The sequence below is a fragment of the Salmo salar genome, chromosome 04 (assembly GCF_965601325.2).
Source record: "Salmo salar chromosome 04, fSalSal1, whole genome shotgun sequence".
Taxonomy (NCBI): Eukaryota; Metazoa; Chordata; class Actinopteri; order Salmoniformes; family Salmonidae; genus Salmo; species Salmo salar.
The window spans coordinates 47,220,146-47,236,080 of record NC_138294.1 but is presented as its reverse complement, the minus strand read 5'-3'; the positions used below and the strand labels follow the sequence as shown (position 1 = coordinate 47,236,080).

The window sequence follows — 15,935 nt, the reverse complement described above, 5'->3', positions numbered from 1 at the left end:
CGTGACGTATATCCGCGTCAGCTCATAGAACTGCATTACACAGCATACAGTTGGACCTGGAGAACCAAACATGCAAAACAACCCCTGACCCAACACTCCAACTCCAACCAGAGCCACTAAAAACATCCTCCAGTCTTACAGTACGGTAGGCCACAATACCGACTATGACGGTGGTGAAAGAGCCATGCAAAGGCCCTCTCTATCATATTTGCTCCTCTATAAATGATTTCTAATGTCTCTCACCTCTGTACTGTACTCCATCATAAACACCATTATCTGGGTGAACCTGTTCTGTAAGGTGGGATAGACTTCATCCATCTCTAGCCTAAGTATGCAATGTAAGATGGCAAAGAATAGCCAAAGCAGCACAGCATAGCAGTAGTGGTGACTAGCTGCAGGCTATATGCAATGGTGGCAAGCCAGCAGTCCTTCATTTAGCAGTGGTTTGGTTTAAGCCCTGCCATGGGGGGATAAGAAGCGTCAGAGTTCTGAGAAGAGCCCCAGAGACAGAACAGATAGAGGTGAAGGCGGCAGAGGAGATGAGAGGCCAGCTGGCTAGTGATAAGTAGCGCTAGGCTAGCAGGTTTCTACTGGGCCGTGTGGCCAGATCTGAACAGCGGATGGACTATTAAAGCAGGCACATATTGGCTATGTGGTGAACATGGGATCAGCCATGCAGGAATGTGAGTATCGTCACAGCCCTCTCAGGCATGCGCCTCACAGCCCTGGCAGTTAAAGGATGGGCCATTTGGAATTGGTTAAGGAAATGCTTACAGCCAAGTGGTGAAATGGAGATGCAGCCATTACATTACGAAATGTAGCCAGATTCAATTTAAATATAGAGAACGACGATGTCTCTAAAATCTCAAACATTTGCGGGATGGCAAGTCATGTTCATTGGTAAGTCATGTTCATTTTCATCCAATGGAGCCTGGATATCTGGGCAAATCTAGCATCAACAACATTAAGAGTTCAAAATGGTTCCATGTAGAGTATAGCCAATGTAGAGGTATGTGGAAAGTAATATGGAGGAGTTACCTTGTCAAATAATGCGCTGCAGGTTCTATGGCTGACAGGAGGCCCAGACGACAGCAGTCGGTTCTGAATGTGAAGGTTGAAAATGTGAGGATTTACTGAACACACACCCACACAACATTACAGAGCTATGGACTGGACTACAGCGGGATGGGAGAGGGCAGAGGGCAGAGGGCAGGGGACAGAGGGCAGAGGGCAGAGGGCAGAGGGCAGAGGACAGAGGGCAGGGGACAGTGGGCAGAGTGCAGGGGACAGAGGGCAGAGGGCAGGGGACAGAGGGCAGAGGGCAGAGGGCAGGGGACAGAGGGCAGAGGGCAGGGGATAGAGGGCAGAGGGCAGAGGAGAGAGGGCAGGGGTAGAGGGCAGGGGACAGGGGGCAGAGGACGGGGGCAGAGGACAGAGGGCAGGGGACAGAGGGCAGGGGACAGGGGGCAGAGGGCAGAGGACAGAGGGCAGGGGACAGGGGGCAGAGGGCAGAGGACAGAGGGCAGGGGACAGGAGGCAGAGGGCAGAGGGCAGGGGACAGGGGGCAGAGGGCAGAGGACAGAGGGCAGGGGACAGGGGGCAGAGGGCAGGGGGCAGAGGGCAGGGGACCGCTACGGAGTAATGGGGAATAAATGACATCATCAACATCTAACTACAGAGTAATGGATCCTCACATACTGAAGAGAGATTTTCATGGGTGAAGAGACACAAATCATGTTTTGGGGAGTGGAGATGCCAAGGTGATCACTACAGTGATATTAGTGGCAGAACCTTTTGCTTCTGGACTGTAACTTAACACCACCATATTATTACATATATCAGAGGGCTGAGCGATTGAGAGGTGTGGTACCCACTGCCAGGCTCAGGAACCGGCTCCTTACGGACCTGCTCTATCAACACTTCATCAGGACCCTCAGAGTGCTGGGAGCCTTCTCCAGATATAGCAAAACCATAATAGAGAAAAGTGGCCCCGTGCTCAGACTCCTCACACCCAAGCCAGAGGTAAAGTACCAACAGACAGAAAGACTAAATGCAGGCGAGTGCACATGACCTCTGAGTCTTCTTTCTCAGTCCACCAATGAAACGTTACTCCGACAGAGACACTGTCCAAAGAATGTTTAGTCAATAGCAACTTTTCCCCCCAAATCAAATCAAATGAAATTGTATTGGTCACATACATATGGTTAGCAGATGTTAATGCGAGTGTAGCGAAATGCTTGTGCTTCTAGTTCCGACTAGAACTTACCAGTCTAGCTATCATACAGTGAGGAGATTGGTTCCATCACTTGTGTAGACAGTTACCCGTACACAACTACCGATTAAGGGCCTATAGGGACAATGGTTTTCAAAATATATGAAATATGACAGAACGGTTCATTATTAAAATAAACTGAGCCATTGTGGCAGCCCAGAGAGAGTCATTAGGCTGATTTCCAAAGGGACGTTTAGACTCTTAGACAGTCATGTGAGGTCAGGGAAATGATAATAGACAGTCTTTGCTTACAGTCCTTGCAAAAGCTCCACAGCACTCTACGTCTGAGGAGAGAATACTACAACGCGCTCATATTTTGTTTCTCGTTCAATAAATGTGGGCTAATTAGCTGTTGAGAGGAAAGGAACGTTTGAAATGGATGAGCACTTACCAGAGTGTTGACTGCTATGTATCCATGCGCGGATTTGTCTGAAAGAGAAAGGAATCATTGGCCCACGTCCAATTCTCTTACACTGACAACACGCTGACAGATCCGCATGTAGACTCTCCAATAAATAGTCAGCTTTTGCTCAGTAGCACGTAACGTAAGACAGAGAGAGATGATCCGGGCATGGTGTGTTTGTGTGTTCTCACCTCCGGAGGTGAAACTCATGTATTTCTGGTTGTTGACCGTCTCTTTGGAGTCGTAGAACTTGAGCACGTCCAGCACGGCCTGAGGGTTCTTCTTCTGCTCCAGCTTGGTGATGTTGGAGGTCTGAAGGAGGCGCGCCCACTGCTCTGGGATGCCCTGGGGGAGAGAGGTCACAGGTCATAGGTCAGGGGTTAGATGCACTCTGACCTCATTGCTACCGCCACTGCACACCTTTTCATGTCTGGGTTATAATTAACAAGTAGTGGTAATATGGGTGATAAGGGTGTACTAATAGCTACTACTAGATGCCTTCCTTGTCTGTGATGTACTGTATCAATATATGCACTGGAAATACCTTGATCTGTCACTTAAAGATGTACTATTGGACTATAAATTGTGCCTTCCTGTAATATACTTATGCTAAAATGTTTATTCTATTCTAATAAGCCATTTACTTCATGTTCGTATTCTTATCTTTTATTAGTTCTTATTGTTGTTGCGTTGTCGAGAAGGAACCTGCAAGTAAGCATTTCATTAGACGGTGTATACCACGTGTATCCTGTACATACGACTAAAATAATTTGAAACTGAAACTGAAACTTACAGTGAACTCCCCTGTAACAGCGTCAAAACCAACATGTATGGTGTGCTCAAAGTCTGAAGGCAGGGAGATCTCAGGACGCTCCTTCTCCTTCTTCTTGTTTGCTGCACGGAGGAACAAAAGAACATGCAGATCTATTTCTAATACATACACAGGGATTTTAAAGAGGTATACAGTGCCTTCGGAAAGTATTCAGACCCCTTGACTTTTTCCACATTTTGTTACATTACAGCCTTATTCTAAAATTGATTTTTTGTTAAATACTCAGCAATCTACACACATCGCCCCATAATGACAAAGCAAAAACAGGATTTTAGAAATGTTTGCATATTTATAAAAAATAAAAACACACCCATTGCTATGCGACTCGAAATTGAGCTCAGGTGCATCCTGTTTCCAATGATCATCCTTGAGATGTTTCTACAACTTGATTGGAGTCCACCTGTGGTAAATTCAAATGATTGGACATTATTTGGAAAGGCACACACCTGTCTATATAAGGTCCCACAGTTGACAGTGCATGTCAGAGCAAAAAGCAAGCCATGAGGTTGAAGGAATTGTTTATATAGCTCCGAGACAGGAATGTGTCGAGGCACAGATCTGGGGAAGGGTACCAAAACATTTCTGCAGCATTGAAGGTCCCCAAGAACAGTGTTGCCTCTATCATTTATAAATGGAAGAAGTTTGAAACCACCAAGACTCTTCCTAGAGCCGGCCGCCCGGCCAAACTGAGCAACCGGGCGAGAAGGGCCTTGGTCAGGGAGGTGACCAAGAACCCGATAGTCACTCTGATAGAACTCTAGAGTTACTCTGTGGAGATGGGAGAACCTTCCAGAAGAACAACCATCTCCGCAGCACTCCACCAATCAGGTCTTTATGGTAAAGTGGCCAGACGGAACCCACTCCTCAGTAAAAGACACATGACAGCCTGCTTGGAATTTGCCAAAAGGCACGTAAAGGACTCTCAGACCATGAGAAACAAGATTCTCTGGTCTGATGAAATCAAGATTGAACTCTTTGGCCTGAATGCCAAGCATCAGGTCTGGAGGAAACCTGGCACCATCCCTACGGTGAAGCATGGTGGTGGCAATCATGCTGTGGGAATGTTTTTCAGCTGCAGGGACTGGGAGACTAGTCAGGACCAAAGCAAAGATGAACGGAGCAAAGTACAGAAAAATCCTTGATGAAAATCTGCTCCAGAGCGCATAGTACCTCCAACTGGGGGCAAAGGTTCACATTCCAACAGGACAACGACCCTAAGCACACAGCCAAGACAACGCAGGAGCTGCTTCTGAACAAGTCTCTGAATGCCCTTGAGTGGCCCAGATCGAGCTCGGACTTGAACCCAATCGAACATCTCTGGAGAGACCTGACTATAGCTGTGCAGCAACGCTCCCCATCCAACTTGACAGAGCTTGAGAGGATCTGCAGAGAAGAATGGGAGAAACTCCCCAAATATAGGTAAGCTTGTAGCGTCATACCCAAGAAGACTCAAGGCTGTAATCGCTGCCAAAGTTGCTTCAACAAAGTACTGAGTAAAGGGTCTGAATACTTACAGTACCAGTCAAAAGTTTGGACACTCCTACTCATTCAAGGGTTTTTCTTTATTTTTACTATTTTCTACATTGTAGAATAATTGTGAAGACAACAAAACTATGACATAACACATATGGAATCATGTCGTAACCAAAAAAGTGTTAATCAAATCAAAATATATTTTATATTTCAGATTCTTCAAAGTAGCCACCCTTTGCCTTGATGATAGCTTTACACACTCTTGACATTCTATCAACCAGTTTCACATGGAATGCTTTTCCAACAGTATTGAAGGAGTTCCCACATATGCTGAACACTTGTTGGCTGCTTTTCCTTCATTCTGTGGTCCAAATGTCAAGTGTCTTCACTGACATTTTCAACCTCTCCCTGACTGAGTATGTAATACCTACATGTTTCAAGCAGACCACCATAGTCCCTGTGCCCAAGGAAGCGAAGGTAACCTTAGCACTCACGTCGGTAGCCATGAAGTGCTTTGATAGGCTGGTCATGCCTCACATCAACAGCATCCTCCTGGATAACCTAGACCCACTCGAATTCGTATACCGCCCCAACAGATCCACAGATGACGCAATCTCAATCGCACTCCACACTGCCCTTTCCCACCTGGACAAAAGGAACACCTATGTGAGAATGCTGTTCATTGACTACAGCTCAGCGTTCAACACCATAGTGCCCACGAAGCTCATCACTAAGCTAAGGACCCTGAGACTAAACACCTCCCTCTGCAACTGGATCCTGAACTTACAGACGGGCCGCCCCCAGGTGGTAAGGGTAGGCAACAACAAGTCTGCCACGCTGATCCTCAACACTGGGGCCCCTCAGGGGTGTGTACTTAGTCCCCTCCTGTACTCCCTGTTCACCCACGACTGCGTGGCCAAACACGACTCCAACACCATTATTACGTTTTCTGACAACACAAGTGTTCACACTGACAACGATGAAACAGCCTATAGGGAGGAGGTCAGAGAACTGGCTGTGTGGTGCCAGGACAACAACTTCTCCCTCAATGTGAGCCAGACAAAGGAGCTGATCGTGGACTACAGGAAAAGGCAGTCCGAACTGGCCCCCATTAACATCAACGGGAATGTAGTGGAGCGGGTCGAGAGTTTGAAGTTCCTTGGTGTCCACATCACCAACAAACTATCATGGTCCAAACACACCAAGACAGTTGTGAAGAGGGTACGACAAAACCTTTCCCCCCTCAGGAGACGGAAAAGATTTGGTATGGGTCCCCAGATCCTCAAAAAGTTCTACAACTGCACCATCGAGAGCATCTTGACCGGTTGCATCACTGCCTGGTAAGGCAACTGCTCAGCATCTGACCCTAAGGCGCTACAGAGGGTAGTGCGTACGGCCTAGTATATCACTGGGGCCAGGCTTCCTGCCATCCAGGACCTATATAATAGTCAGCGGAAAGCCCATAAAATTGTCAGAGACTCCAGTCACCCAAGTCATAGTCTGTTTTCTCTGCAACCGTATGGCAAGCGGTACCGGAGCGCCAAGTCTAGAACAAAAAGGCTCCTTAACAGCTTCTACCCCTAAGCCGTAAGACTGCTGAACAATTAATCAAATGGCCACCGGACTATTACATTGACCCCCCCACACCTCCATTTGTTTGTTGTACTGTACACTGCTGCTACTCGCTGTATATTATCTATACATAGTCACTTCACCCCTACCTACATGTACTAATTACCTCAACTAACCTGTACCCCCGCACACTGACTCGGTACCGGTACCCCCTGTATATAGCCTCATTATTGTTACGTAATTGTGTTACTCTTAATTATAATTTTTTTACATTAGTTTATTTGGTAAATATTTTCTTAGCTCTTCTTGAACTGCACTGTTGGTTAAGGGCTTGTAAGTAAGCATTTCACGGTAAGGTCTACACTTATTGTATTCGGTGCATGTGACAAAAAGTTAGATTTTAACTCATCCCAAACCATCTCAATTGGTTTGAGGTCGGGTGATTGTGGAGGCCAGGTCATCTGATGCAGCACTCCATCACCTTCTTGGTCAAATAGCCCTTACACAGCCTGGAAGTGTGTTGGGTCATTGTCCTGTTGAAAAACAAATGATAGTCCCACTAAGCCCAAACCAGATGGGATAGCATATCGCTGCAGAATGCTGTGGTAGCCATGCTGGTTAAGTGTGCCTTGAATTCTAAATAAATCACAGACAGTGTCACCAGCAAAGAACCCCCACACCATCACACCTCCTTCTCCTCCATGCTTCACAGTGGGAACCACACATGCAGAGATCATCTGATCACCTACTCTGCGTCTCACAAAGACACGGCGGTTGGAACCAAAAATCTCACATTTGGACTCATCAGACCAAAGGACAGATTTCCACTGGTCTAATGTCTATTGCTCGTGTTTCTTGACCCAAGCAAATCTCTTCTTATTATTGATGTCCTTTAGTAGTGGTTTCTTTGCAGCAATTTCACCATGAAGGCCTGATTCACACAGTCTCCTCTGAACAGTTGATGTTAAGATGTGTCTGTTACTTGAACTCTGTGAAGCATTTATTTGCTGCAATTTCTGAGGCTGGTAACTCAAATGAGCTTATCCTCTGCAGCAGAGGTAACTCTGGGTCTTCCTTTCCTGTGGCAGTCCTCATGAGAGCTAGTGTCATCATTGCGCTTGATGGTTTTTGCGACTGCACTTGAAGAAACGTTCAAAGTTCTTGACATTTTCCGGATTGACTGACCTTCATGTCTTAAAGTAATGATGGACTGTCGTTTCTCTTTTCTTATTTGAGATAATATGGACTTGGCCTTCTACCAAATAGGGCTATCTTCTGTATACCACCCCTACCTTGCCACAACACAACTGATTGGCTCAAACTTATTAAGAAGGAAATAAATTCCACAAATTAACTTTTAACAAGGCACACCTGTTAATTGAAATGTATTCCAGGTGACTACCTCATGAATCTGGTTGAGAGAATACCAATAGTGTGCCAAGCTGGTGGCTACTTTGAAGAATCTCAAATATAAAATATATTTTGATTTGTTTAATACTTTTTTGGTTACTACATGATTCCATATGCGTTATTTCATAGTTGTGATGTCTTAACTATTACTCTACAATGTAGAAAATAGTAAAAATAAAGAAAAACCCTTGAATGAGTATGAATGAGTGTTTCCAAACTTTTGACTGGTACTCTATATAAATGTATTTTTTTTGTTTTACATTTTTAATAAAAAACTGTTTTTGCTTTGTCATTATGGGGTATTGTGTGTGGATTGTTGAGGAAAAAACAATTTAATACATTTTAGAATAAGGCTGTAACCTAACAAAATATGGAAATGGTCAAGGGGTCTGAATACTTTCCGAATGCACTGTATGTTAAAATCGGTGTCATTATTCTTGAACAGTGATTTTCAATATTTTTGGAATAAGAACTGTGTTTACAAGGATTGTGTGGCTCTAGCAACTTTTATATAACTGAGATTGTTTCACTTTTTTGCCGAGGGCAGAGCTAAAAATAAATACAATACCCATATCCCAAATTGCATAGCTCAGAGAGGGCTCCTAGCCCTAATAAAACAGTGATGTTACTCTATCACTGATCAACGGGTTCCTTGTTTTCACTTGACCTCGTGAGCCAGTGAGGATGTCTCGGGTTTCGTGGAAACCCAAAAGAACTCCAGGCCTAGTTTTTCATATTTAGGTGACGTGGTCAGGACATACTCAGGGCCCTAGTTCTGTACTATAGTAAAGGGTGATGCAGATGTCTACTCACTCTTGTCTCCTCCAGGGAAGATGGAGCGCAGGCGAACCTTCTTGTTCTTCTCTTCAGGAGCCATTGGGAGAGGTTTGGAGCCGTGATTCACTGATGAAGAGTCTCGGGAACTACTGTTCATTCTCAAGGGAGGGGCTGGCGGTTTCTCTTCAATATCGACACTATCGGACATCTTTAGTAACACTCACAGTATCCTAGGACGAAGGGAAAAAACAAGAGAGAGCATGAGGCTATGATAGAAAATATGTAAGGGATTCTTAGGATCAAAGTGGAAAGAGAGAAGAGAGCCATGCCTACAGGCTCTCCCCTGAGATATCAAAATATACTCGAAATCCACCACTCCCTCTGCACACTGCAGGCTTTAAACAGATCAACATCCATCCCACATTTAAAAGTATTTTTCATTCCAAATAACTGAATCAAGAAATGTGAGGAATGTTGTAATGGTTTTGAACTTGAGTACAAATGCTGTAAGACTTTGTCAGGAGTTCAACAAAACTCTACAAGGTAACAGTCTTTGGATGGCTGTCTGTCTCCCCCTCACTGTGTAATGTTTGCTGTCAGTAGAGGCATGAGCAGCCTCAAGCCAGCGTGTTTAAATCTCCATGGGTCCCAAGAAGGGCTCTCTCTGTGCTCCAAGGGGGCACAATATCCCATAATCTGTCTTTACTTAGACCTACAATTTCCTGTCATAGTTTCACTCTCTGGTTCCTAATCCTTTTCTTGAAGGAAGGCCTCTGTGTTCACGAACTACTAATGTTTTAGATCTGCCGTGTGCCGGAGGAAAAAACAATCCAATCACAAGACTCACAGACTGGAAAACATCTAGCTATAAAACCATGTTTAAATCTAAATTAATACATTCAACAGAAGCTCCAAGTAGATTACAGATCTTTGCTGAGATCATCGTCTGCTGAGATGATGGAGAGAAACTGACAAGAAAGTGTGTAGTATGGAGACTGCAGCCCATCGACTTACATTCATCTAGGGGGAGATAAATCCACTCGTACACATCTGACTTCATTAGGAAGCATCTGTAAACAGACTATTTAGTCCTCAGCATAGTCAAACCGTTACATCCCTGATGTAAAATCCTGGACTACTGTACTACTGCAGTTGTAGCCTATACAGTATTTTCCATGTGTAACCTGATAATCGGAGATTCAACCAAGCCTCAGTACAAACAGACGCTCCCAGTTATTAAAACACACTTCACATTCAAATCGATCAATGTTTATGTAGGCCCACAACGAAACGTTTCAGAAACATATCTCACCTTTTGCAGTGTATGTCACATTGTGTTCCATTACATTGCTGTGCCTGTAACACTTCACACAACTTCACACAACATCCTCTCAGACGTCTCTGTACCTAAATGTGAATATGTGAGGCGGACGTTTGGGCCAGCGATTTAGAATGTGTGTTATAGGGCATGGCTGCTCAGCTGCAGCAAGGGTAGGGCCCAGTAAGGGTAGGGACCCAGTAAGGGTAGGGCCTAGAGTAGGAGCTAAGGTTAGGGCAGTAATATAATATGAAACAGAGGTTCCAACTGAGTTTCTTATTTTCCTCTGCTGCTCTCTTACATTGTTATTGCAGCTGTGGGCTTTTGAAGCCCTCTCCTGGAGCATCAGGACCAGGGTAATATAATGAGAGTGACAGGAGCATGCTCTGCATAGTAAACAGTAGGCCCTCTAGGAATGGCAGCAGCATACAGGACAGTGAGACAGAGCTGCAGCTTGCCGTAGAACAGGCCCCTAGTTAGGGATTACAACTACATCAGGAACATTGGCCTATTTAGGTAATGTGGAGAGGGCTCCCGGATAAAGATGGGATAGCCATCTGGAAGAATCTATGGGGGATTCATCTGTGCAAGTTAAGGTTAGGCTCAAGACAGTATACTCATTGTCAACCTGAACCCTGTTGACTACAGTTTGAGATGAGGGAAACCGCTACAGATTCAGTTAAATTAGGGTAATTCCCTCTCCCAATGTAAACAAGAGAAAGTCAATGAAGCGCAGCCTTCAAGTGACAGCACATTTTTCTCAGGCTGTTAGAAGGACGCGAGCTAATGAGCTGTTTGGCGCTGGAATGGTGCTAATGATGTCCAATGACTTTGTTCGACTGTGAAATCGCAACCGGGATATGGAGAGTGAGAGCTGGGCTACATGTTCATATCACTCATCCCCTCCCTCATCCTCAATCCTTCCATCCTCCATCTTAGGCTCTTTTCACAGCCTCGCCCTGAGGCCCATCATGTGATTTACAGTCAAACAGTCTCAGGGCCACACAGCCTCTTAGACTGGAGACCTACATTAGTGAACAAAGGCCACCAGGCAGCACAGGATTCACTCCCGGGCCACTTGCAAATGTCTGTCTGTGTGTCAAATCAAATCGAAGATTATTTGTCACGTATACAGTTTAGCAGATGTTATAGCTGGTGTGGCGAAATGCTTATGTTACTGTCGCCTAAAAATACAGTAAAACGTCAAACAAGTTCACAAATCATTTTAATGTTAAAAAAAAAAAATACTAAAAAGTACAACAAGAAATGAAGAATGAACGTCGGGACGAATCCAATTAACAAACCAGATAGCACTGTAACATTAATCAAAATGCAATCTATACGCACATACAGAGGATGAATTCACACCAGATATACTAAGAATTATATGTACATTAGTAGATATATTAGAGTGAGCTATATCAAAAATCCAGTACATGCTGTGTGTAAAAACAGTGTAACTAAATACAAAGTACAGTAGTAGAAATATTAGAAAGAGCTATGTCGGGAATACAATATTGAAAAGAGATGGAGACCTGCACACTGTCGAAAAATGAATAAATCCAAAACTGAGGCTTGAATGCAAAAAAACATGTTTATCAGAACATCATGGTGCCCAAAAAATCATAGTGCAAGAAAGGGCATAAATGAAATGTGAAAACAATCACAAGCGTTGCAGGAATTCAGTTTTTGTGAAACATTGTGAAACGGGAAGTGTCCAGTGGTTCAATGTCTCTATGACATGGGACAGCAGTGTTTGCTGTGTGTGAGTGGGTGAGTGTGTATGTGGGTGTGTTTGTGAGTATGAGGTGTGTGTGATAGCTTGTGTGTGTTTTGTGTGAGTGAGTGTGTATCACCTGGTAGACGGCTAGTGATGGCTGTTCAACAGTCTGATGGCCTGGTAATAGAAGCTGTTCAACAGTCTGATGGCCTGGTAATAGAAGCTGTTCAATAGTCTGATGGCCTGGTAATAGAAGCAGTTTTTTTGTCTCTCGGCCTTGGCACTGATGCATCTGTACTGACTCCGTCTGTCAGACGGTAGCGGAGTAAACCGTCTGTGGCTCAGGTCCTTAATTATCTTTTGGGCCTTCCTTTGACACAGAGTGCTGTAAATGTCCTGGAGGGCAGGCATCGTGCCCCCGATGATACGTTGGGCTGACCGCACAGAGCCATGCGGTTGAGGACGGTGCAGTTGCCATATCAGGCAGTGATGCAGCCCGACAGAATCTGTAGAAGCTCGTGAAGGTCTTAGTGGTCATGCCAAATTTCTTCAGCTGACTGAAGTTGTAGGGGCGCTGTTGTCTTCACCACGGTGTCGGTGTGGTGAGACCATTCCAGGTCCTCAGTGATACGCACACCGAGGAACTTTGAAGCTTTTGACCCTATCCACTGTGGCCCGTCAATGAGGATGGGAGCATGCTTCCTCTTCTGTCTCCTGAAGTCCACGGTCAGCTCCTTTGTTTTGTTGATGTTGAGGGAGAGGTTATTTTCCTGGCACCAATCCACCAGGGCTCTGACCTCCTCCCTGTAGGCTGTCTCATTGTTGTTGCTAATCAGTCCTAACACTGACGTGTCGTTAGCAAACTTGATGAGTTGGAGTCGTGCTTGGCAACGCAGTCGTGGAAATCTAGGACCCAATTACACAGGGAGGAGTTCAGACCCAAGGCCCTAAGCTTAGTGACAAGTTTAGAGAACACTACGGTGTTAAAAGCTGAGCTATAGTTTATCAACAGGATTGTCACAAAGGTATTCCTCTTATCCAGGTGGGATAGGGCGGTGTGCAGTGCAATGGCGATTGCGTTGTCCGTGGATCTGTTGGAGCGGTATGCAAATTGTAGTGGTTCAATGGAGGTGGAGATGATATGGTCCTTGATTAGCCTTTCAAAGCACTTCATGATGACAGAAGTGAATGCTACTGGGCGATAGTCATTTAGTTCAGTTACCTTAGCTTGCTTGGGTATAGGAACAATGGTGGCCATCTTGAAGCAAGTGGGAATGACTGACTGGGATAGTGAGAGGTTGAACATTTCCGTAAACATTCCAGCCAGCTGGTCTGCGCAAGCTCTGAGAGCGTGGCTTGGTATGCCGTCTGGGCCAGCAGCCTTGCGAGGGTTAACACACTTGAAGGTCCTACTCACGTAAGCTACAGAGATCGGGAGCCCGCAGTCCTCTTGAGCAGCGGGGGTCCACGTCGGCGGCTCTGTGTTGTTTTCCTCTAAGCGGGTGAAAAAGGTGTGCTGTTTTTCCCTTTATAATCCATGACACTCTGAAGTCCCTGCCACATATGTCTCGTGTCTCAGCCATTGAATTGCGACTCCACATTTTCCCTGTACTGTCTTTTTGCCTCTTTGATTGTCTTGCGGAGGTCATAGGTGGTCTGTTTGTACTCCGTCCATGTTTCCAGTCACCTTGCCGTGGTTAAATGCGTTGATTCTCGCTTTCAGTTTTGTGCAAATGCTGCTACCTATCCACGGATTTTGGTTTGGATATATTCTAATTGTCATTATAGGAACAATATCTTCTATGCACTTTCTGATGAACCCAGAGACAGAGTCAGTGTATTCGTTGATGTTATTCCCAGAGGCGGCCCGGAACATATCCCTGTCCACATGAACAAAACAGTCTTGTAGCATGGATTCCGATTGGTCAGACCAGCGTTGTACAAACCTTACCACAGGTGCCTTTTCTCATGAGATAATGGGATTGGCATTTGATCGTGAGGTATTCCAGGTCAGGGGAACAGAAACTCTTAAGGGTTTTGTACATTCCTACAATCGCACTATGAGTTGTTGAATTTAACATACTCCTCCGCCTTCGTTTTTTCCGCAAAGTAATTTTTCCTAGTCCGTGCGATGTCTGGAAAACCCTGATGGCTGTATAGCCTGATCAAGGCACCTCCCCCAAAATCCAAGTCTATGTGAGGCAGTTTACGTTAGTCTCTTGTATTTATCTGGTAGGTAATCTGCACTCTGAGCTTGCAAAGTTTATTTTCCAGAGACTGCACATTAGCAAGTAATATACTAGGAAGCGGAGGAGGGTTTACCCTTTTAACTTAAATTGGACTAGTACTACAGCTCCCCTTACCCTTCTCCGGCTGCATCTTTTTGGAAAAAGGGCTCCAGTGAAGAAAGGAACTGCTTCGGGTAATCCAGACAAAAGATCCAGCTCCGGAAATTCAAACTTGTGGTGAGTTCTCCGATCTGATGTCCAGAAGTTCTTGTCAGTCATAGAACATAACTGGAAACTTTCTGATCAATTAAAGTAAAAAATAACACTAAAATAAACAAAAGCCTGCAGCGTTGGTTGGGAGCTAGCAACAGGGCGACCATCGTTGGCGCCATCTTGTTCCAGGTTTCCCCATCTGAAGTGTGTGTGTGTGTGTGCGTGTGCGGTAGGGATGCAGATTTTAAATTTGATTATTCGACTAATATCATTATCTTTTAAGTTATCCGGATAGTAATTGCTATTGACTCTCGATGAATGGCAGAGGTAAACAGAGGACATGCTGCCTTTCTCCAGTGGTTTGGCTAACAGCAACAGTGAAAGAGAAGTAATATTTTCACCATGATGGAACTGATTCTGTAACAAGTTTTTCTGGTGATGTAACGGCTGTCTTCATAAATGGACCAAGGCGCAGCAGGTATGTGAATACTCATCTTTAATTAAAATTAAGGAGTAAAGCATCCACTTAATAACACAAAAAGGTGACAACAGTGACAGTTCTGCAGGCTGTGCAAAACAACCACCCACAACCCCAGTGACAAACATACTCCTACATATATGACTCCCAATCAGGAACAACGATCCCCAGCTGTTCCTGATCAGGAGTCACGAGACACACAGAACAATCAAACACACACACACACAAGACTGCCACGTCCTGACCCCCAAACTACTACAACAGCTCCATCTGCTGGTCAGGACGTGACAGTACCCCCCCCCCTCAAGGTGCAGACCCCGGAATGCACCTAACCACAAAAAAAACACCAACAAACAAAATCCCCAACAAAACCCATAAACACTAACCCTTAAACAATAAGGGAGGGAAGGGAGGGTGGCTGCCGTCACCGACGGCACTGTGCTACACCCTCCCTCCCCAACCCACCTATCCTGGAGGTGGCTCAGGTGCAGGCCGTGGACCTCGCTCCACCTTCGGCGTCGCCCACTTTGATGGCGCCGATAGCTGCGCCGGGCAGACGGGCCACTCGGGCTGGACTGGAGGGCAGGAGGGCCACTCGGGCTGGACCGGAGGGCAGGAGGGCCACTCGGGCAGTTCAGGGCAGTCTGGTGACTGTTGACTGGCGGGCAGCTCTGGTGACTGGCGGGCAGCTCTGGTGACTGGCGGGCAGCTCTGGTGACTGGCGGGCAGCTCTGGTGACTGGCGGGCAGCTCTGGTGACTGTTGACTGGCGAGGCTGGGCTGACACACTAGACTCCTGATGCGTGGGGCTGGTATTGGACGTGCCAGCCTGGAGACACGCACCTCCATGCTAGTGCGTCTAGCGGGAAACACCGGACCGAAAGGGCGCGCTGGCGGTCTTGATTGCAGGGTTGGCATCACCCCTTCCGGCTCGATGCTCACCTTGCCCTGGCACCTGCGGGGCGCTGGTACTGGGCGAACTGGGCTGTGCGTCCGTATAGGCGAGATGGTGCGTACCTCAGCGTAACATGGCACCCTCCACCTCATATGCACCTCCCTGTAGTCACGGGTAGCTGGCTTACGGCTCTTCCCTGGCCTGGCCAAGCTACCCGTGTGCCCCCCCAAAACAATTTCTTGGGGGTGCCTCTCACGCTCGTTGCGCTCTCTCTCTTCGTAATAGCGCCTCTCCGCTCTCGCCGCTTCAATCTCCCACTGCGGGAGGCAATAATCCCCAGCCTGA

General features: G+C 46.0%; 1 protein-coding gene across 2 annotated transcripts in view; it reads right to left on the bottom strand.

The window, feature by feature from the left end:
• LOC106603108 (serine/threonine-protein kinase PAK 3) overlaps positions 1–15,935 on the bottom strand; it is a 59,471-nt gene that overhangs the window by 17,163 nt on the left and 26,373 nt on the right. Inside the window, exons 2-7 of one of the 2 annotated variants that reach the window (XM_082974477.1) lie at positions 8,776–8,969; positions 3,818–3,907; positions 3,469–3,569; positions 2,867–3,020; positions 2,664–2,701; positions 1,039–1,101 (exon numbers count right to left, since the gene is read on the bottom strand). In XM_082974477.1, the coding sequence (XP_082830603.1) occupies positions 1,039–1,101; positions 2,664–2,701; positions 2,867–3,020; positions 3,469–3,569; positions 3,818–3,907; positions 8,776–8,947 (618 nt within the window). In that variant the 5' untranslated portion in view covers positions 8,948–8,969. The remainder of the gene's footprint in view (positions 1–1,038; positions 1,102–2,663; positions 2,702–2,866; positions 3,021–3,468; positions 3,570–3,817; positions 3,908–8,775; positions 8,970–15,935) is intronic. The other variant, XM_014196337.3, reaches the window with a different exon arrangement.